Source organism: Camelus ferus, chromosome 11, assembly GCF_009834535.1.
Source record: "Camelus ferus isolate YT-003-E chromosome 11, BCGSAC_Cfer_1.0, whole genome shotgun sequence".
NCBI classification, from domain to species: Eukaryota; Metazoa; Chordata; class Mammalia; order Artiodactyla; family Camelidae; genus Camelus; species Camelus ferus.
This window is the reverse complement of record NC_045706.1, coordinates 8248291-8270937: the sequence shown is the minus strand read 5'-3', so window position 1 is coordinate 8270937 and position 22647 is coordinate 8248291. Positions and strand designations below refer to the sequence as shown.

The following is a 22647-nucleotide window of genomic DNA, read 5'->3' as shown; positions in this document are numbered from 1 at the left end:
TATACTTCAATTAAAAAAATATATATATATATAAAACTAATTGGATCCTAGTTTTAAAAAAAAAATCGAGATCATTAGAAAGTGTTATTTTTTATTCACATATTACAAAAGCAAAGCTTCATTCACAATATGATCTACATACTAGTTATTTCAGCATTGAACTGCTTTCTGGAATCCCTAAACAATATAGTGTGTTTTGCAACCATACTCAAGTTTTATGTTTTACATACAAAATATGTTCTTTACATCAAAGTACATATTAACAAAAACAAGTTCTAGAAATCATATACCCTCTAAGACTATTTAATGAAAAGTCCTTAGCAGGGAATTTTTTAAAAAATAGTACATCCATTTGATAAATATTTTTGTAGAACTTAAATGAGGTTTATCTCTGAACATTTTTTTTTAAAGTAATATTCCCTTTGTCAGACAATTCTGCAGATGAATGGCAAACACTTATTTCTAAAATGAAATAGCACTGGAATATATCCAGTGAAATTTTTTTCAAAGTAAAAGTCTAGCCTTTACTTAAACTTCAAGAAGTTGTAGCTCCATACTATATTAGTAAAATCTGAAATAAAATTATTCCCTGTTAATCTCTTCACAGTTTCTTAAAAAAATATTAGTGGAGATAAATTATCTACCAACTTTAAAAATCTAAACTTATGTTCACTGAACAAAAATAAATTTAGTTTCAGAACATTGCCTGTTAACAACAAAGTATTATAAATAGTACATGTTAAACTTTTATCAACTCATTTCTATAAAATATTTGATTAAAAATAAAATGGGAGAAACATACTCAATACTTAATGGAAGATAACTAACATCTTTCCAATACAGAATTTAACTCACAGAAAATTTAAATAAAATCCTAAATATTTTTAAAAATAGAACACTAAAAAAGTTTTTAAGGTAGATTTGCTTCAAAAACTTTAGTGCATTTAGAATTAACTGTAGCTTTCAAGCACTGATACCTTTGGAATACCAACTGTGCTCTTTTAAGTCATAGGAATTTTAAAATTATACATTCTAGTCTGTAATTACAAAATTATTTAAACTAAAATGCACTTTCAAAACACCTATCTTTAGTTGTTGGGAAAAAATGTATTTGTCACTATTTGGCCCAGAATATACAGCTAATAAACTGATTTTAACATGAGAGTTCTTCCTTTTTGTTTAATGAAAACCTTCGTTTTCTATTTTGTGGTATTGCTTTTATTTGAATAAAATAGAAGAAAAAAAATAACTGCAAAAGCTTCCAAATGACAGCAGCCTGTTTCTGTCTGGCAATAAATATACACTTGGACCAAATTACACATTTGGGAATGGCTGCAGTAAAACTAACCTGAGCAGCAAGCACTCTAGGCGACAGAGCAGAACAGACTGCAGGCTTTACATTCACAACCTCAGACCCACTAGGAGAGGGTTGTAGTTGTTTGGAGAAACTCCTTGATGCTGCTCTTTGAACAATGCAGTGGAGGCCAGTTTAGACTGGATATTAAACCACAAGAATTCATTTTAATGGCTTTCTAGCATTTGGAAGGGAGGGCAGAAGTTCCACTAACTTGGCACTTGGGGGGTTTTGTGGACATTTACCATCAGTATTTCCCTTTCATTTACTGTAAGTGCAGAGGTCCTTCTTAGTTAATGCTTAATGGTTAGACTATTCTCTTTTAAAAAGCCAATTAGTAACACTTTCAAGATTTGAACCAAATTAAAAAAACAAAATTTTTGCAAAGTACACAGAAACCAACAGTTAGTAACAATATATTTTATTGTTTGACCAAGCTGTCCTCGGAGTAAGCTAGTTATTACACAATATAAAAACAGCCTCCTAGTCAAAATTATTTATCTAGATTTATATAGCAAGTTTTATTTTTTTAAACAAATTATATATCATGTTTAACTGCATTTTTATATCTGTTTTTATGCTTTTTATCCTCTTCTACTAAGGCGACGATCCAATCAGTTTCCATACAGTTTCCTTGTTATACATGAAAGGCTAGTAAAACTGCAAATAGGCATTACAACTTGAATTCACAGAAAATATTTTAAATAGCCAGTTTTGAAGAGGAGACCAGAATTCATTTGGACATATGTTCTCATTTTTGTAAATGCTACTTCACCGTCACCTTTTCCCATGTATTTCTATAGCTATCTTTTCTTGAAAGTTATGGGCAATAAATGGGATAGAAGGCAGGAAAAGGAAGCCTCAGATTTTTTTGTAAAGACTACATTTGCTAGGATGGATGACTTCCACTGTACCTCTTTGGTCATCAAAGGAATAGAAGAAATAAGATTCTCCATAGTTATCAACCTCATGTGTTACACAGAATGAAGATTCAGATGAAAGATTCAAAGTAAAAGAAAAAAGGCATCTTCATAGATAATCCTAATAGTTCTAGAGTTCTCACATATTTACCTGTGGTTTTTAAAATAAATTACAAGTATAATAAAAAGAATCTAAAAGAAAATTGATGTGTCTTTAAACTAGAAATTGAATAAGCAGGTATTTTAAATTCCACTTTCAATTTAAAGTCTTAAGTTTTTTTTTCAGAACTTCTACCTCATATTTTTATAACTTTAATTTTAAAAGAATTAAATGTTCTCCATTTCCCCTTGTGGAAAAAAGAAAGATTTACTATACTGAAATTGCTCTACTGTTATCAGTTGAAATTAAACTACTGATTCAGCTAAGCTATGTTAACTAAATAGTTTTCCATTAAGGGCAATTTTAAAAGCAATTCTACTAAACACTGAAATAAGCTGTAACAGATTTTTTTGTAAGAGAAAGTAATTTATTCTACCATTTTGAAATTATGGCAAAAATAACATCTAGCTGCAATGTAGATACTGAAATATGAAATACCAAGAGTATCTATCGGTCTGGAAGTTTTCATGGATCATAAATGCAAAATTATGACTGCACTCCAATTCTCAAATGTCTAAATGAAAGGAAAAAAAGACACCAATGGGTCCAACTGTTCTAATACATAAATGACCTTGACCAGGCTTTTATGGGGAAAAAGAAATTTTGTTTCCACTGTCAAATTTATACTCTATAATGTATAAACTTCAAATTAGCAGACACCTTATTAAGGATGAGTCCCCCACCCCTCTCCCCCAGAAAAACAACGGTAAACTACAAAACACAAAAAGGCAAAACCAAGTAAAGCTAAATGTGATTGTTTTCAATCAGTGTTGGTTATGCTGCCCTCTTGCAAAATGACAGGCAAAATCATACTTGTTTTTACATTTGCATCCACATATGTTACACTGAAAAGGATTTTCATACCCATGACATCCCATATGAATAGTGTAAAGGATATTGTCGGCAAAGTACATGTCACAGTGCTGGCAGTGGTGCAGAAGCTGCGGGTCCTGGACTGGCAGGGTTGGAGCTGGAGTGCTTGGCTGGCTGTTTCCTATGCTAGGAGTACTCGTGTGGGCACTGGGCTCACTGCTTGGACCTGCCACCGGACTATAGTTCCTCTGACTGTGTGATGGCCGAGGTTCAGGGCTTGTGGGAGAGGAGCTCTGAGGAATACTTGTAGACACGGCGGAAACGACTGCCTGGGCAGAGGGCTGCTGCATCATGAAGGGCTTCTCATCAGGGCAGGGAACTACATCAGGCGACGCGGGGTTTTGGTTTTCAGGTGGCAAACTGGACAGCTGTCCTGCTAGAGTTGAGAGCTGGTTTAGAGGGTTTTCAACCATGAGTTCCTGGGGGTCCCTTGGCAGGCCACCCGCTGGTGTGGTTTTTGCCATGCTTTCGTAGGAGTCCGTCTGGATATTCGGGATTTCATGGGTAAAATCGTTCAGGTAGTCTGGCTTCTGAACCACCATGGAAGGCGGGCTGAGGTTGATCAGCGCTCTTCTGCTGTAGCCCAGATTGCTGGTTTTTTTCTGCAAAACCCCCCACATTTTCTTGCTGCTTAAGGAAGACCTAGTACCTTTAATTGGTACCATTTTATGCTTGCGCCTTCGATGGTGGGACAGGTTACTTCGGTCACTGCAGCGGAAGGAACACAGTTCACATTTGTATGGTTTTTCTCCTGTATGGGAACGCATATGGGCTTCCAGATGACGCTCATAAGCAGATGCAAATGGACATAAGTGACATCTATGAGGTTTCTCACCTGTTTCAAAAGAAAAATGGGGGAGAAACTTCAAGAGTTGCTCATTTATGAAAGGTTTCATGTTTTGTCCATTCATTAGATTTAGAAGTTGATCAAAATAAAATGCTTTTCCGAAATGCATGTTTGCACAAACGATTATTAAACTTTGTTAAGAAACTTGCAAACTTAAAGCTTAAGAACTCATCAGGAACATTCTGAGATGTACAGATATATTCCATTAGTCAATACAGTATAAAAACTGTTATGGCTTCAACTGGAATTTGGAGAAAGAAGATACAGCACAACTGACAATAATACTCCCTGCATAATGGTATTATCAAAGTTATACCCCAGAGTTATATGGTCACGTACACATCTACACATGAACACTTATTCACAAGCACACAAATACTTCTCAGGAAAAAAAATACAAAAACCCTTTTTTTAAAAAAAGTCCTTATATTAGACAGAAAGCTCAAAGTTGAAACAGGCTTCCTAGTTCAAGTATAAGTTATGCAAAATGTCCTCTCACAATGGCCAGTACTTCACTTCTGCCTTCCTCCTCTCCTCTTCAGTTGCCAGAGGGACAATTTTAGTGCACTCAGTTGGAGATGGCCCAAATATGTAAAATAAACAATGGGAATATGAGATTTGGAGTCATTCATTCATTCATTCAACAAATAAGTACTGAGTACCTACTATGTGTCAGATGCTCTGCTAGGCTCTGGGGGCACAGATGGCCCTGACACAATCCCTGTCCTCAAGGTTTTCAGGTCACCAGAACACAGCACGGGAAGCACTGTGACGAGGCAGCACAGGAAGCTGTGCGGCAGGCAGGAGGGACACCTGACCTGGCCTTGGGCCAGGGCAGGGCGTAGTTAGGAAGGTTGCAGAGGAATGGCTAAGGTGAGATCTGAGGGTTAGCAGCGTAGTCTGCAACTGTATAGAAAAATTCCCTGGTCTGCAACTAAAACATACTCAGTAAGGATAAAGATAAAAACATTTTATCGCTTCATACTGTCTTCAGCATTGACTTACCCAACCCGAGAAGCAGACAGATGTCGAGATTATTTAGATCAAGAAGGAAGATGGCTAAGGAAGGGGAAGCTCTACAAGGGGCCCCAATTCTTTGTATGCTGTTGTGCTACTGCTTTGTAAAAGTGGAGTCACTTGTCCATTTAGTCAAACCTTAACACCAATCTTCACTTTTAAATTATCACAACTATTTATATTACTTGCCCTCCTTGGCCCCTTTCCTGCCCACAAAGAAATGCCTTCTCCAGCCGCCTCTCTGTTACCTGTGTGGATTCTAATGTGTTCAATGAGCCGGGCGGTTCCTTTGCTGGCATAGTTGCAGTACCGACACTTGAGCTTCCCATCAAAGGTCCTTTCAAACCCGTCTACTAACATTCCTGAGTTTTCATCCAGGGAAACTTCAACAGATGGGTGATCAAGTCCATTTTGATCACCATCTGTTCCAGCTATAAACAAAGTATAGCAAAAGAAATTATGCATCTCAGAGTCAACTCAATTTAGCAATTTAGTCTTGAATGGTAGAAAATCTTTCATAAATTGACAGTTCACTTAGCACAAAAGTTAAATTCATAAAATTACAGACTTTCCGAACTGAGCTTAATTTTATAAAAACACAGCATTATATTCTGTTTTTCAAAGCCTTTTATAGGGGGATCTCAAATTACTAGCATATAAATTATATCACTCCTTAACATGCTTTTGAGGAAGAAAACAGGATCTTATCTTTATTTGACAGGTAAGGAGACAAAGGGGAAAAAATAGTGATGGCAGACACACTTATTTAAGATTCCAGCCACTTCTACAAATATAATGGGCAATCATGATAATCTTCCCAAATCCTAACTCTATTTAATCTAAAGCAATTATTGTTGAGTTTTGTACTATTCCACTCAGCTTACACATGTTCCGGATTCTGGGTTGCATTTAGGATCTTAAAATTCTAATTAAGCACATAAAGGAGAATATTGTATCTGATACCTCTGAATGCTAGAACTGTAAGAATTTCAGAGCACAGAAATGTTTGGCTGTTTGCTTTTAATCTAATCCACTCTGTCTTTGTATAGATAAAGAAACTGAAGAGGCAAGTACTCATGACCTGGAAAACCAACAGATGGTGGGGACTACAGCCCTGGCCTCTTGAATCTCAGTCCAGGAATCTGCATACCAGAGTATTTGGAGGGAAATTTTTATTCCTACAGTTTGATGGGAAAAGCACTTCTACTCCATCCTCAGGAGGTAGCAGTGTAGGCTTACAAGGAGTATAAGGTCTTAGATCAGCTAGGTCAAGAGTTAGCAAACTTTTCCTTTAAGGGTCTGAGAGGCTTTGTGGGCCACGTGGTCTGTATAACAGCTACTCAACTCTGCTGCTGTCATTCAGAAACAGCTATGGGGAAAACGGAAATACACATGGCTGTTTTAATAAAACTTTATTTATGGATGTGGAAATCTGGATTTCATGTAATCTCCATGTGTCAATGACATCCTTCTTTTGGTGTTTTCCCAACCATTTTTAAATGTAGAAATGACTCTTTGTTTGCAGGTCATATAAAAACAGCAGTCTAGATGGGGTCTGTGGGCTGCAGTTTGCTTCCTAAGTTCAGGAACAGATTCCAGCCTGCGTGTGGTAAGCAAACTAGACAGTCTGTCTGCAGCAGGCTCAAGTAGGTCACTGCTTTTCTCTATTCTAGTTTCTCTCCCTAGGTGAGTAAACATGGTCAGCCCTCTGCATTTTAAAAGAAGAAAGGAAACAAAAAGCCCTGTTTTGTCTCAGATCTAATTCAGATCCTAAAGGCCAAATCCCTGGTGTGATAAAGCTGGACCCACTTTGGGATCCTTGTGTCTACCATTAGCTAACAGAATCTGGAGGACAGGAAGGGTGTTTAGAATCCCTAACCTTCCCACAAGACCACAATGCCTCTCTGGACCACGTGAGGCCCTTAGGGAGCTTTACTCTCCCTCAGCAAAAGCCTGGCATGTTTTAAAGAGAAAAAAAACTGCCCGTATCTTTCTAGGAAAAATGGTACGATTCACATTAGTGAATAGTGAGCTTCACACTATGGATAATTAAACACAAACATTAATGCATTTATAAAAAGTTGATTATTTAACAGTATTAAGTTGAGTCTACCTCCCTGAAGAGCCTCTGCTTCTTTGTCCCCACTAACTGATCCGGAAATCATGTTCACGTGATGCGTCTGCTGAGTCAGGTACTCCTGGAAATCCTTCACAAAGTCCAAAGGTTCTGGTTTCTTTTCACCCATCTTTGTTTTTTATTTTTTTTTGTTTTGTTTTTTTCAGAGTTTACAGTTCGTTATGCCTACAGTGGAAAAAATGAAATTATTTTACACTATTTAGGAAAATACAGTACGTATTAAAACAACATGACAAAGATTATTATGTGCCAGGCACTACAAGGGGACACGGTCCCTGCCTTTAAATATCTTATAATTTTCCTGGTGAATTAAAGACGACATACATAAACTGGTGAACAATAATATTTAAATGTGTACTCGTGAGGGCTTCACAACCCTGACTTCTGAAACTGCTGGGCCACAGGGTATGCACACAGTCAGCTTTAGATAATGCCAAAGAGTTTTTCAAAGTGATTATACCAATCTACACTTCCACCAGTTGGTGAACAAGAGCTCTGTTGCTCCACATCCTCACCAACACTCAGGTATTTTTTTGCCTTTTCCATTTTAGCCATCCTGGGTGATGGTGGTATCACACTGGTTTTAGTTTGTATTTCTTAATAACTAATTAAGCTGTGTACTTTTAATGTTAATTAGCCACTTACATACCCTCCATTTCATACCCAGTGATGTATCTGTTCAAGTCTTCTGCTCATTTTTCTATTACGTTGTCCATCATGTTCCAATTAATATAAAAGTTCTTTATAAATATTCTGGATATAAGTTCTTTATCAGCTATGTGTATTTTAAGTATCTTCTCCCACTCTTTAGCTGCCTTTTCACTTTTGTAATGGTAAATTCTGATGAACAGAATTTCTTAATAAAAATTTACCCATTTTCCCCCTCACATTTAGAGTTGTCCGTGTCCTTGCCTATCTTACTAGAAGACGTTCTCCTGTATTTTCTTCTAAAAGCTTTATAATTTTTTAATCTTCCATATTTTTATCTGAAATTGAGCTTTGTGTATGGTGAGTTAAGAGTTAAAATATACTTTTTTCCAAGGAGATAGCTAACTGTCCAAGCAATATGCATTTGATAAACCAGACCTTTTCCACCAGACTTTCTATCACCTTTCTAAATCAGGTGATTATATATGTGATTCTATTTCTGGATTGTCTGTTCTGTTTCAATGGTCTACTTTCGTGCATCCTCACACTAACACCACCAGTGTCAATAATAAAAATCTTAGTATCTCAGTAATCTAATCCTGCCAGTTATGTTTTTCTTCTTCAAGAATGTTTAGACTACTTTGGGTCCTTTTCAACCTAAATTTTTCAGTGGCAAGAACTGTGGGGTTGTGGAAATGAGAGGAAAGCACATTTTCCAATTAACATAAGCTTGATCAATGTTTTAAGAACCCAAACTTCTACTTTAATTGACTTTCCTAGAAATCTAATGGAAATAGACCAACCCTTGACCGTGTAGCTACTATAAATTGTTGTACTACGTAATGCAGCAAGAGCCTGAGGAGCTCAGAAGGAGCGCAGGGCTGGTGCTGGTTTCCCTGGTTTGCTGGTCCCAGACTGATAGAGATATATATGGCTTATGGTATGTTCTCAGATAAGGGTAGCTATTTCTGCAGCTAAAAGTGGTTATAACTGGGATTGTGAAACTCCTCAGTGTCCCAGATTCTAAGGTTTTTCCTTTTTTCTATCACTGACTGAACACCTTATGTCATTTTATGTAGCTGTTCCTTAGTTGCAATGAAAGGAACATGATCCACCTTAGTCTCATTCATGTATCCCAATCTGCAATTTCCCAAATCAATTTGTGATTTCCCAAATTCATCTCTTATTTTACTCTTTTAGAATTCCTCTTTAAATCACTTGGTCTAGCCTGGCTCAGCTTTCTCAATTTTAAAAATTATTGCTGGTTTCTAAACAAGTTTGTTTCAGTTGTTTTTTCCCATTTTACCATATTTACTTGAAGTGCTTCTCTATGTTTCCTAATCATTGTATTAATATTTGTTTTGTGACTTGTGTAGTTGATTCTGCTGTTTGTCCTTTAAAATATGCTCTTTGGTTAGGAAAAAAGTGAGCCAATCAGCAATTATCAAGAATAAAATAAAAAAATCAAGAACAATCTATAACATTATATTTTAAACCAAAAAAAAAAAAAAAAAAAAAAAACCCCAAACCCTCAAAACATACAGGGATGGGGAGCAACATATAAGAATACATAAAAAGGTAAGAAATATAGCCGATAAAGATGTAGAATGTACTCCAGGAAGACAGAGGAAAACAAAGAAGAGAAATGCTTTTTTAAAAAAGTGATCAAGAAATTTCTAGAATTAAAGATCCCTTTCAATCTAGTCTGTAAGGGATCACAGAGTGCAAAATAGAATATATAATAATAAAAATAAACTTAGACATATTACTGTGAAATTTAACAATCTCAAAGACAGAGGATAATATAAAACTTTCTAGAGAGAAAAGCCAACCCACTCACATTAGAAAAACAATCAAGTAACGAGTATCAGTGGCAACACCGGCTGCAAGAAAACAACAGAGTAATTATTTATTCAAACTTAGAATGTTTGGGTAAAGGATAGCTTCCAAAAATCTACATCACAATGGAGAAAATTTAGATGCATTCCCTTTAGAATCAAGACAAAAATGCTATTCAACACAGTATTGCAGGTAGACGTCCCACCTATAATATAAAAAGGAAAAAAGTAATAAAAGGTAAAAGGATTGGGAGATATAGAAAAAAAAAAAAGTAGGATCTGGGAAGTTGTTTTTTAAATTATAAAAGCTGTAAGGCCCTACAGACTATCTGTGTTCTAAAAGCTGTAATTTAGAAAGAAGTCCTGGTATTTCATTGCAACTGAGCATCACTTAATCAGTTCAAATGAAAACTGACATTGTCACTGTAAAATATCTGAATATACTTCGATAGGCTTCAATAAGCAAGATAAATCTTACCAAATCCTGATTAGAAAGCAAAACACTGCTACAGTACATGTGACTAAGCAGAAAAAAATTCACAAGATTACCATTAAGCAGAAGAAACTGGTATTTTTATACATGCATCTCAAGTTTTAAGAACACAAATGAACCTAATCACAGAGGACGACTGGCATATTTTGACAGTCTTGGCTGTTATCACACTGTCACATTATAAATTTCACTGTGTTCTCTGCTATAAATTTTGTGTTGATTTTCAATCATAACGCGTGATGGACTTGAAAAAAAACAAACGATGCCAATGAAAAAAGAAAAGATAACACTGTAAACATGAGAGAAATTCTATTCTTAGAGTTTTAAATATATTGGTATGGTTTATAACTGCAAACATTCTGCAATGATTTAAAAATTGTCATTCCATCCCTAAGCATTTTTATGTCCACTTCACCTACATCACCTCTGTCCTACCCCCATTCCCCCACTTCCACACATAGCATTACAGGCCCTTGCAGAGCTCTAGTCTACAGAACAGATGAGCATGAATGAAAGATGCCTAAATCTGAATGGAGTCTCTGGTTCAAAACCCAGCTTTCTCCATCTCAAGTCAGTATTTCTAAGGACAATAAACAGAAAAATAATTAACTCGGAAACCACAGAAGACTTCTCAATATAAAAAAATTAAGATTCTGTATCCAAACCATCTTCCTGTCTTTAATAAAGTAATCAGCCTCAGGACTGAACGTTCAATCTAAGAACTCCACAAATTAACTGACTTCTGGAGATGCCACTGAGACACTGATATATTCTGCAAAAGTTTTTAAATTTAACATAAAAATCTACTTTAGGAAGCAGCCAACTATAATGCTCTCATTTCCATACTTTATGATTATCACTTTTTATGATACAGCAGAATTTCTGAGCCCTCCCTGTGATTACTCTGATTAAAGTTGAGCTTGGTTTAGTATGGTATTCCACGGGGTATATATACATGTCTATACAGAAACTGGCTAGAATGCACCTAAATTATTTTTATGCCAACAGCTCTCCCAAATTATCCATTACAAAGCTCACAAATTAGGTTCTTTCAAAACAATCAGAGGCTACCCATGCAAATGAAGGAAAGCATCACTTGAGAAATAAGCTCTGATATCCGAAAAGGATACAAAAACCTCTTTATCTTCAACCTTCCTTGGTTTCTGATATTCAAGTCCTCGGATCTTCTGTAGTCTCATAAATGGGAAGTGGCTGATGAATACATACACCCCCTCTCTTAACCAGGAGCTAACAACTTAAAATAGAGGCATCATGATGCAAATTAGAAGACAACCATATCTATGAAACAGAGGTACTATAAGAACCAGAAGAGGCTCTTTAAGCTACCTTCCTCCCTAAGTTTATCTTTTTTATAAGGTATGGGAGATTTTGAGACCAACATGATTAGGGAATAGTAGGATCTACTTTATTCACCTACCATTTCTGAGAAGGGTTATTAAACATCAAGTAGTTGACTTAGCAACTAACTTCATTATACAGTTAGTTAGCTTGGGGTTTCGGCAGTCCTACACACATAAAGTGATTGCAGTTCAATAGATGTGTTTACTTTTATAGCATAATTATGGTCACTAAATGATTTACTTAGCCACAGAACACATATCAATGGAGAAGTCTGATAAATACAGCTTGGTTTGTACAGAGAATAACAAGCACCTTCAAAAAGAATTAGAACACATTTCCTCTGATTACAGGACTGTCAAAAACCAAATTCTTTGAAGGCAAAAAGCAACATTATGAGGCTTGGAGAAGTCAGAAAACATAATATAAAAGTAAAACAACATAAATAAATACAAGTTAGAAGAAATAAATGAGGAGTTACACAATCTAACCTTTTCACCCCAAATCAGTTCCTCCTTTTTCTTGCCACTCCAACATTGATGAAATGTAGAGTAATAGAAATTTACTCTGGAGACACACCAAGGGGCTCCAAAAGGCCATGGAGGGAATTTCAACTAAAATTGAAAAGCCATACAGCAGTCTGCAAAGAAAAACACACCACGAATCAAAACCTTCGTGACAAAAAATTAGCATCTACAAGTTTAACAAGCTAATAAACCAACTTGCGCCAATCTTACCATTAACAGGAAAGAAAATTATGCTAACAGATAATCAGTGAACAAAGCAGCAGGTTCACTTCAGCAAAAGCTCCTAAAATAATCACCAAAGAGTAACACACACTGGTGTGACTATCTTCCCCCAACCCAGGTGGATTTCTTAAGATTTCATTTTTGACAAAAATTTTAATGTCTTTCTAAATTCAAGTTATTAATTTCAAGTGTCCATAGTACACTTCTAAATGGCTCAGGCTTAGTATTGCTGAACAGCAATAGTTGCATAAAAACAATGTTGAGCCTATCCCCAAAGGGAAACATTTGTGGGAAAGGGTTTAAAAAAGAAAACCCACCACGCACGCCCAGTACGGGCGCATCTGATCCCTATCTTTATTATGCTCTCTATTGCAACCCAAAACACTTAGGGTTTTCTGGGAAACACGTTGGGCCCCTAGAGACCAAAACCACCAAACGTCTCAATTCGCTGTAACGAGTTCCCAAGATTATATTACCCTGTAGCTAGGATAAATGCACGACATAAGTTAAAATTAAAGGGAATTTTAAAAATTGTTAGTCCAGACGTTTAAAAAGTTGCTCTAAAGAAGTTGTGTTTCTTCTAAACTGAAGTTGTTTAGATCTCACAATGTAAAGCTCTTTTATTTCTTCCCCCACTTATCACTCTTCTTTTGGGTCTGAACGGCACACTAAGCGGACACTAAACGGGCCACGTGGTTAGTGGCAGCTGGAACTGGTTTCACTTCAATTCAGATTCACAGTTAACGAGCACTTACTGGGTGCGTCGCTTGGCTACTCACACTCCGGACAGTTTATTAAAAGACTTAAATCCTTCACGAATCTGAACAGTTCTTGGCTGTAAAGTACCCCCCCGAAACCTCACATCTCCCCCAAATTAAGACTGCACAAGCAGTACAAACGGATCCAGGAAGGATCGTTAGATAAAAGCCAGAGGTTTTAAAAGTCCTCCCAATGAGCAGTCCGGGAACTGGCGTCGGGGCGGCATTCTCAACAGGATTTGGAGACATTCCTCACCAAGATTCGGAACACCTAGGAGACCCTCGCCTAGCCTGATCCCCTGGCTCCGGGCCCAGATGAAGACGCAAAGCTCGGGGACCCCTCTCACAACCACCTGTCAGAGCGAAAGGCAACTCCCTACCAGGGAGCCTCCTAGGACCTCCCCGACGGCGACGCCCCCGCAGGCACCGCTCCCTCAGGGTTCCCGTGGCTGGACACCGTACCCTCCGCGCTCTGGCCAGGAAGGTCCTGGGTCATGACCCTGCCGACCGACCGACCACGCCCGACCCTCCGCTAGGGCTGAGTCCCGGGCGGAGTCAGCCGGCCCGTCGCGAACACCCGGCTCTCACCTCCCGCCGCTCCTTCTTAAACCCTCTGCTCAGCCGTGTCACCGCCATCCGAGCGGGTAACTTGCGACTTACCACCTGACAGCCGCACCGAGTAACCCCCACCGCCTTGTTCAACGCCGCTGCTGTAGCCGTCGCCGTGGCCGCCTTCGTCACCGCCGCCGCCGCCATGTTTGTTGTGTCTCCTGCTCCCTTCCCGCCCCACTGCCTTTCCCAACTCTCGCGTGAGCAGGGCGTAAGGCGAAAGCGGGGAGCGGGCTGCATGTCTCTCTTGGGGTTCCGTAGGTACGAGGGGGCGGGACAAGGGGGGTGTTTTGTGGGGTGGAGGTGGAGTGGGCGGGGCTGTCATCTCGCCCCGCCCCACCCCGCCCCGTCGCTTCTCAGGCGTTGGCCTGCGGCCCAGAGGCTTCCAGTAACAAGAGCGCGGCGTCTGTGGCGACACCTGTTCTGGGGCGCTAATGGAGGGACCTGCGGTTCGGCTGCTGCGCTGCAGCGTGCTGGTGAGTGCGTTCGCGGAGGGCGTCCTGGGGGTGCCGGACGACCTTGGCCCCGGCGGAGGAGTCTTTTCCTAACGAGACCCGGGCGTCCGCTCCACGTCCTGGCAGGCGCTTACTTCCCTCCGTCGGATCGCTCTTAGACCCTTCACCGCGGACGGGCCACGATCCCGACCTGTCTACAGGTCTCTGGCCTAACCGGCCTTAGTTTCTGTATGGAGGCCTGGGAGTGGCGTGGCAGCTGGTGAGCAGGGAGCTGGGGGCTGGTCTAGAAGCTTTTTTGGTGGAGAAGTCAGTCACCTTCCGTGCAGAGCCACAGCTGCAAGATACCCTTTACAGGCCGTTGGGCCCTAGGAGCCACCGAGTCTCGAATCTGGAGGCATTTTGTAGCGAGAGATGTCACCTCTCCCATACTGTCTTTCCCCAATGATTACATTTCACCGCCCAGCCGCCCCTCCAAAAGATTGTTAAAACAGTCTTACTCTGCGCAGTGTTTCCCTGGCCTCCCTTTTGCGACCCTTCTCCAAAGTTAGGAAGGGACTTCGGAGTTGGTAGGACTTAGCCGCGGGAAAGAGGGTTTCCTCCGCGCCTTATCTCATGGCTGGGATTTGAGCATCTTGCGTGGACAGGCTCACCACGGCACAGGGGAACCCATTCCTATTCCACTTCCTAGAACTTGAACTGAAACCTGCTTGCCAGGAGTATCCAGAAGTTGTACTTAGTTTTGCTCTCCTTACCTACACAACCTGTTGATTCTTGGCCAGCTCTTGAGTCAGGTTTTCATTACATCGAACATTCACCCCTTGCTCTTTCTAGAACTCCACAGATTTGGATACACTCCCGTTTGTTGATACACTTTGTTGGGAACTTTCCCACTGCTGGCTGTTTACTTTTTATATTTCTTGACATTTGTCTTAAATGAGTTAAAGGTTCGCAGCTGCTTCAGTCTGATGCCCAGAGGCAGGGCTCTTTTTGTTTCATTAGAGATAATTAATGTTATTTGGTTGTTGTACAATCTTGGGGTATTAAGGGAATTTGTAAAATTATAATAGTGTATTAGCCCGAAGAAATAGATTTTTATGGTTATTGCTTAACACTATTTCATAATTGCTGTGTAAGGATTTAGCAAAGTTCACCGCATTTCACAATTTGAGTCTTTGCTTTTAGAGCCAGCATTTATTCACCACACACTGTGTGGCAGGTGTGATCCTTTTGCTCTACTGTACCATCTCCTTTAAGTCTCACAGCCATCGTAAAAAGTAGTTTAATCTTTCAGATGCAGAGGCTGATGCTGAAAAAGATGAAGTGACTTACTCCAAGTCACTCGCCTAGAAGGTGATAGAGCTGGTGTTCTAACTCTGGTCTGAGTCTAAAACGTAACCTTTATGCACTACTGCCTCCCCTTCCTCAGAGATCTCGCAGACCTATTTTGTTTGGATTTGTTGGTTTTATTATGGCTTTCCATCCTGCAAGTAATTTTTAGAGCTCTTTTACATAAGTTAGCAAATGAGATCCACAGAATGTTGCCTGTAGCATGGTGATTTAGAACGTGGGTTCTGTAGACGATTGCTCGGGTTTGATCCCAGGCTCTGACACTTCCTAGTCTTACACTCTTAGGCTGGTTACTTAACCACTTTGGGTCTCAGTTTCTTGATCTGTAAAATGGGGAGAATAAGAATATCTATACCACAGGGTTGTTGTGAGGATTAAATTAATTCGTATATCCGTGTGAGGCACTTAAAATAGTGCCCAGCATAGACTCAGCTGTCGTGAAGTTGTGCCTGAGGTATTGCCAACGCTAAATAAATAGCTTGGACAGATGCTCTTATATAGGAGGTGGGGTTTGAACTGAACGGCTTAGGTTGAGGTAAAGCAGCAGAGGGGTGTAGATTCCAGGCCGAAGAGATGTGTGAGCAAAGGTGTAGAGTTAGGAATATACGCTGCTTGTTTTAGGAATATTTATGCCAGGATAGCTGATGAGGTGAGTTTGCAGAGGCATGGAAGGAATACAATTGGCAAGACCTTAGGTCTTTGCTTTTTCCTGTAGCAGTGAGTGTAGCCCAAACAGAGTTGCCCACAGTCACGGATAAGAGCCCTTTTTGTTTACTAAATACAAGCATTTATAACACTTTCGTTACCAAGCCCCTTGCAGATTCTTGAACAGCAGTACTGTAGAAAGTGTCCACAAGACTCTTGAGCAAGCAAAGCTTTTTATTAAAAGAGATACCTTGTGCACAAGGGAGAAGGCGGGGTGGGGGGGGGAGTGCCAGCTCTCCAAGAAGAAGGGGTGAGTTGCTTTTATAACAAAAGGACCAAAGGGTTTGTCTCAGGATCACTGATCATTTCTAGAAATCATCAAACTTTGATCAGCAGGTGGCTCCATGGAGGCTCCTGGGAATAGGGAGTGTTTCTGTGAGGGAAAAGAAAGGTAGGAGAAGTTTTTGCAAGAAAGCACAGGAGCAGACAGGGTTAAATTTATAGTAGAGCTTCTAGTCTTGTGCAAATAAGTGGACCCCTTAGTGTAACAGAGGTAAAATGAATTATTTATTCCTGCGAACCTGTTTTTATCCTCCTGGACTCAGGCCCCAGCGCCTTACCATTCACCGTCCTTTTCCGAAAAGGCTGTGCTCTTACCTTCCTCTCTCATTATCACTCATCAGTACAGAAATGACAGCATTTCTTTGCAAATGCAAATTTATCTGTTTACCATCCTTCTTTCCCTCTGGTACCTGGAAGACCAGCTGTGAAGATCTTCTCTGGCAGCCTTAAGATTTTTTCTTCTTTCAGGATCCTTAAATACTAGCCCTTAAATCACACTGTCTTGATTACTTTTTTCCTAAGTGCTAGACCAGGGTTTCTCAATTTTGGCACTACTGACATTGGAGGCCAAATAATTCACAGCTGTGGGAGACTGTCTTGTGCATTGTAGGATGTTTGGCACCCCGATTTGTGACAACCAAGAGTTTCCCAGACATTGTCGAATGTCCCCTTGAGGCAAAATTGGCCCAGTTGAGTACCGCTGGTGTAGACCTGTACTGATGTGTGCTCCAGGAGGCTGGGAAAAGGTGCCTGTTCTCCTTACAACCTGGTAGAAAACGCTCTCTCAACCTATTTGCCACATCCAATTTGTTGACTGTAGAAACTGATCTTCAGGATTCCCCCAGGAGTCATTGAGATTCTGAGGTGCTGTTTGCCAAAGGGCTTTACAAGATAAATAGTCAGTAGCTTGCAGAAAGAACTCAAAAGCACAGATCCCACTTAGACCATTTCAGAAGTTCACCTGTGGGGTGACAAGGCCCTCAGCTAGGGTGATACCGCTGATGGTTAGAGAGGATGATGTACTAATAAAGGAAGATTTGAGAAGAGTTGGTAATTACCTTGAGGTGGAGGAATTACATGGACTCCACATTTTCATTTCCACTGACTGGGTCAGTGATGGGCAAAGATGGGAATGTCTGGAGGAAAAGCAGTTTAGGGGGGACAGAAGGAAAATTATTAATTTTGTTTTAGACTTTAGACTTTAAAAAGTGTCAGTAAAACTTACTACTGGAGAGTTTTGGAAGCCGGGCAGGAAGATGATCTGGAAACCAGCAGAAGAATAAGAACTAGAGATACAGGTGATCGCCAAAGCCACAAATGAGAATGGGACACCTGAGGGAGTGAAGGTACAAAAGAGTGCAAGTCTCAGCCTTTAGAGCACATTACAGAACATTCTGGGTGAATGCTGAGTGAAGGCAAAGCAACAGGAGAATAAGTGGAGGATATCACAGGAGACTTCATGACAAACATGCTTTATTCAGAATTGGGGCAAAAGAAGGGAAGCGATGTTTAAGTCCAGTCAGAAAAAAAGTACAAGCAGAGTTTGTGCCATGTAGAGTAAAGGGAACAACCCAAGGAAAGCAGAGGCACGTGTTTTTGAGAAGTGCAAGATACAGCCCAGTAAGCCTGGGCCAGTTTATGGAGATACTGGATTGTAAACTGATGGATGGTGTAGACTCAGTCCACCGTCCATTTAACAGTGGGGAACTGCATTATGTTCCAGTGCTCCCTTCACCTGGCCCCTGCAGGCATTGGAATACGCAAATCCTGGTCTGGAACTAGGTGTCCTGACTTCTATTTTAACTGTTCTTTCTGCTACCAATCTGATTTCCCTGAAAAGGGGGGTGAGTCAGAGAAATTCCCAGTACCTGGTGATGTGTTGGACCCAGGTAATTAGCACAATTGAAAAAGTAGTAAATTCATTAATAATCTCATCTTTTAAGATTTCTCTGGAAACAGAGGGAATTTAGTCTCTGGTTTTATTTTTTGTTTACTGATAGTTTGGGAAAGAACTTGCTGAGTTGGCCAACGTCATACAGAAGGCAAACAGGTCTTCTTTATTTGGTCCCCACCAAAGGGTGAGAAAACCTGCAACCCCACCAAGGGGTACAAAAAACCTGCGACCTGTGAACAGAGCACTCACTGGTAACTCTTGTTCAGGGGTGCAAAACCCGTGATCTGAAAAGGGAGTGCCGCCCGCCACTCCCTCCTATGGATGCAATGAGGCCATGTGCCCTGAGGGCAATCAGGGAGGGCCAGGCTGCAAATTTTTAAAGGGGAACTCCCGGAGTCCCCTAATTTGGGCCCCCTTTTGCAGTTCCAACATCCTGGAACCAGACCAACACCAGGTAGAGAGGTGGAATTGGGCTCAAAGAGCCATGGAGGGGAAGCTCACCCAATCAGATTGCCAGTTACTTGCCACGTGGTCTTAATTTGGATGTCTGAGTGGTCACCTTGGTGGATCTTCTCGAGTCCGAAGAGATAGAAGAGATAGAGCGATAGAGGAGAGAATGAGAAAAGATCAAGGGGAGAAAAGCCTTGGGCTCGGTGGGCTCTTTCATGGCTAGGGTGTGGTTAGCCTTGGGGCTGTCATGGCATCTGTGGGTGTGTTATTTGATCACAGTGTTACAACGAGCATATAATGAAGCTCAAGGTCTACTAGAAATTAAACCTCTTAATCCTCAAGGCCAACTGGGAGGTGAATCTTCCACCATTTTGGTTGCTGTCATTCCTTGAGTGGCGGTGCCCTGCCCCCTTCCCTCTTGTCTCAAATTGGCCCCACAAAGTTCTAATGTTGTGATATATAATGATGTTAAAAAACACAAAATTCAGCTGAGTAAATTTGAAGATCTAACTGGCTTTATTATCCATTGGGCAGTCTAGTAAACAGAAGGTCATTCCTAGGAGTTGGACAAAATGGAAAGTTTTTTAAAAGCAAGAGGGTTGGGCAAGGAAGTGATTAGGAGAAGAAAGGGCCGTTTGAGGCCAGGAGGTCTGGGAGGAGGAAGTTGTCACCAGTTTTTTTATCTGGCACTTTGCATCTTTGTTGGGTTGGGGTGGAGAGGGCCCACGTGTCAGATTATCCCTTTAGTGCTGACCAGAAAATGCCAAAACTGGTTGACTAAGATTCCAACAACAAGCCAGGAGGATCAGAACTGCAGTTAGGTCAGTATTTGTTCTAGATTTGGTGTCATGCACTTTAGCACAAGTGATGCCATTTTGGACCTGTGGTTTTTCTCTTCAGCAATAAATATATATTTTGGTCTTTCTCCACAGTTCCTGACTCACAGTTCCTAAAACTTTGGAATTTCCTAAGCAATAAGAGCAATGGGAGCATCTTCTGTTGTAATATTTGGTCTCTGGTCCTCAGTTTCTGAAATCACTTCAGAGCCATAAAGATTAAGTGGGTGTTTTGTCATTCACAGCAAGCCCCTTTCAACCACCCTGAGTTTCTGTTAATGTGGGGACTTTTGGAAGCACCTGAGAATGGGGCCTGGTTGCCAGGGGAATGAACCATGTGATTGGAGAGCTAGAACTTTGAGTCCCACCCCTCCCCCCAACCTCCTGGAGGGGAGGGGAGCTGGAGGTTGAATCTGGTCACTGGCCAGCAATTTAATCAATCCATGCCTATGTAATGAAGCCCCCAGAAAAATCTAAAAGGACAGAGTTCAGAGCTCCCCAGTTGGTGAACACATTGAGGTGCTGTGAGAGTGGTTTTCTTGGAAAGAACAAGGAAGCTTTGAGCCCTGTCCCCATATCTTGCCCTACACATCTCTTCACCTTGTTACCCAAAAAACTGAGTGTGCCTCTTGGTGAGTGTCAAGACAAAAAAAAACAACCTGGATCTGGAGAAGAAAAGATTTATTATTTGCTGTAAGTAAGGAGAACTCCAGGGATCTTTCCCAAAGTGATGTCTGCCCAGAAGCAAAATTGGGGAAGTTTTAAACTAAGGGTATGTGTATATTCAGGAAGGGGCTTGAGCAGAGGAGAATTCAGCATAGAATCGGGGCAGAAGTCCAAGCTTTAGTTGACTGGAGTCACGGGGGTCAGAAAAGGTCAGCAGCTTCCTCCACCTGGGTCGGGACCTTAGTTCCTGCAGAACAACTCAAAGATGTGGGTCAGATTGTTATGTACATCCCTTGAGGAGAATCTAGGACTGTGTTATCACCGAGCTGTGGTTTCTTGACTCCTTTTCCTTTGCTCCTGCACTCCCTCACTTCCGTTAAGATCATTAATTACTGAGACCTGTTCTAGGGTAAGCACTGTAGCCAGCCTTAGATCACAGAATGGCTTAGGTCAAAATGGCTTTTCTTATGTCAAGAAAGCCATGCCTGGTTCTTTCTCTCCAGGGTCCCCCATCTTGTCTGCTGACAGTCTGGCTGTTCCTGAGTAGTATCTGTCGACTGAAATAAAATCACACAACGTGAGAGTTGTGAGTTAAGTTTTATTTGGGGCAAAATGTGGACTATAGCCCAGGAGACAGCATTTCAGATAGCTCTGCATGACTGCTCCGAAGAGGTGGGGGCGGGTGAAATGTCAGTATTATATATGATTTTAGTCGAGGGGGCATGTGCAGTCAAGCACGCATTTAGGCAGACGCTTGCTGCTAGTCACAGGAGCAGATGTCATCGTTAATAATTTCAGTGCTTTTCTAGTGAAGAGTCGCAAAAATCTGGGCTCATAAAAAATCTGAAAATCTCTATGTGAAGACCTGACCTACCAGGTTTTCCAGAGCACGGAACGCCTAGTTCCTGATCTCTACCCTGAACTCCTTCAGGGCGTGTTGAAGTTCGGCAGCCGCAGCAGCTCATGACCTAATCCTTATAGAAGCAGATGGCAAGTGCCAATTTTTAGTTGGCATATCCTTTTGTAACAAAGCAATAATCCCCAAAGTAAAATGTCCTAAGTTCTGTGAGCTTCTCTACCAAATTAAATGAACCCAAGGAGAAGGTTCTGGGAACTTTTGATCTATAGCCAGTGGGTCTGAAGCACAGGTGACAACCTGGGCTTGCCGTTGGTATGAGGGGGTCTGGTGTGTAGGCAGTCTTGTGAAGCTGAGTCCTTAACCAGTCGGGTCTGGAGCTGTCTCCAGGTAGATAGTGTCAGAATTGAGTTGGACTGTAGGACGCCCAGGTGGTGCTGGAAAGTTGCTTGTTGGTGTGGGGAAGATCCTCCCTTGTTGGACTTGGCCACAGAATCATTACCAGTGAATCACCCAGCCACACTGAGAAGCTGCGTGGGGAAGGAAGAACTTTCAGAAACAGTGTTTTGACTGAGCGCCGTAAGGCTAAAGGCAGGATTGGACACAAGCACTGTGCTCTGATGGATCTGAGTCTCACAGAGGTATGTATATGTGTACTAAGTTTCAAAAAGTAAGTTCACCTTAGACGGTGAGTCATAGCCAGGCTTCTCATTGTTAGAAGTTACCAATAAGAAAAGTCAGCTAGAATGAGCCCTGTGAACTCTGGTGCTGGAATGGAGTCAAACCATGAAAAAACAAACCACATTCACAGACCCACACAATGGGAAGAGCCAGCGGGGCACACGTGGTGGGAACCAATGCAAATCAGGATGTGGGATGAAGCCCTCGTGTTCTGTCAGAACGTGTCCTCTAGAAAAGCCTGGGTAGGTTTTTGCAGTTTAGTACAACTTCTCTCCTGTGTCTTCCTTTTTACCTTTCATACATAGGTTTTTTTTTCCTTTTTTTTGTTTTCGTTTTTTGTTGTTGTTTTGGTTTTTCCCCCCTTTTCTATTTATTTATTTATTCATTCATTCATACATATGAAAGCTTCTCGATTTGAAGCACTTTAAGAATGTTTGGAGCAACATTAGCTGGAACAGAACAGAGAAGGGTTATGATGAATATAACGGCTAGGCTTGATGAGTTTGGCAGAAGATTCACCAGAACGCTCAGTAGTCAGGCATGCTGAACCTTTTTTTGTGCCGTGGGTGAAAAGTAGACAGCAATCTAGACAAGTTTATAGACCTTTTCTCAAGTTTTAAAATGTGTAAGGTAAAATGTATAGGACTACAAAGGAAATCAGTTACCATAAAAGTTATAAAAATATTTTAAATTGTGCTATAGGAATATGTGCT

The 22647-nt window shown here is 40.8% G+C and overlaps 2 protein-coding genes across 4 annotated transcripts in view; one reads left to right on the top strand and one right to left on the bottom strand.

Annotated features, from left to right (window-relative positions):
• Positions 1 to 74: 74 nt before the first annotated feature.
• On the bottom strand, positions 75 to 13959 carry IKZF5 (IKAROS family zinc finger 5). 3 transcript variants are annotated; one of them, XM_032490720.1, is made up of 6 exons: positions 13814 to 13959; positions 12138 to 12286; positions 9797 to 9839; positions 7285 to 7473; positions 5420 to 5602; positions 75 to 4142 (listed from the first exon to the last, which is right to left on the bottom strand). In XM_032490720.1, exons 4-6 carry the CDS (start codon positions 7415 to 7417, stop codon positions 3199 to 3201), a joined length of 1260 nt encoding a protein of 419 aa, XP_032346611.1. In that variant the 5' UTR covers positions 7418 to 7473; positions 9797 to 9839; positions 12138 to 12286; positions 13814 to 13959; the 3' UTR covers positions 75 to 3198. The 3 variants fall into 3 exon arrangements, with proteins under 3 accessions (XP_032346611.1, XP_014418098.1, XP_032346612.1); XM_014562612.2 differs by lacking the exon at positions 9797 to 9839; XM_032490721.1 differs by lacking the exons at positions 9797 to 9839; positions 12138 to 12286; positions 13814 to 13959 and having other exon boundaries at positions 7289 to 7422.
• A 145-nt stretch (positions 13960 to 14104) lies between these two features.
• Positions 14105 to 22647, top strand: part of ACADSB (acyl-CoA dehydrogenase short/branched chain) — a 28535-nt gene continuing 19992 nt past the window's right edge. Inside the window, exon 1 of the mRNA XM_006188720.3 lies at positions 14105 to 14238. Coding sequence (XP_006188782.1) covers positions 14197 to 14238 — 42 coding nt within the window. The 5' untranslated portion in view covers positions 14105 to 14196. The remainder of the gene's footprint in view (positions 14239 to 22647) is intronic.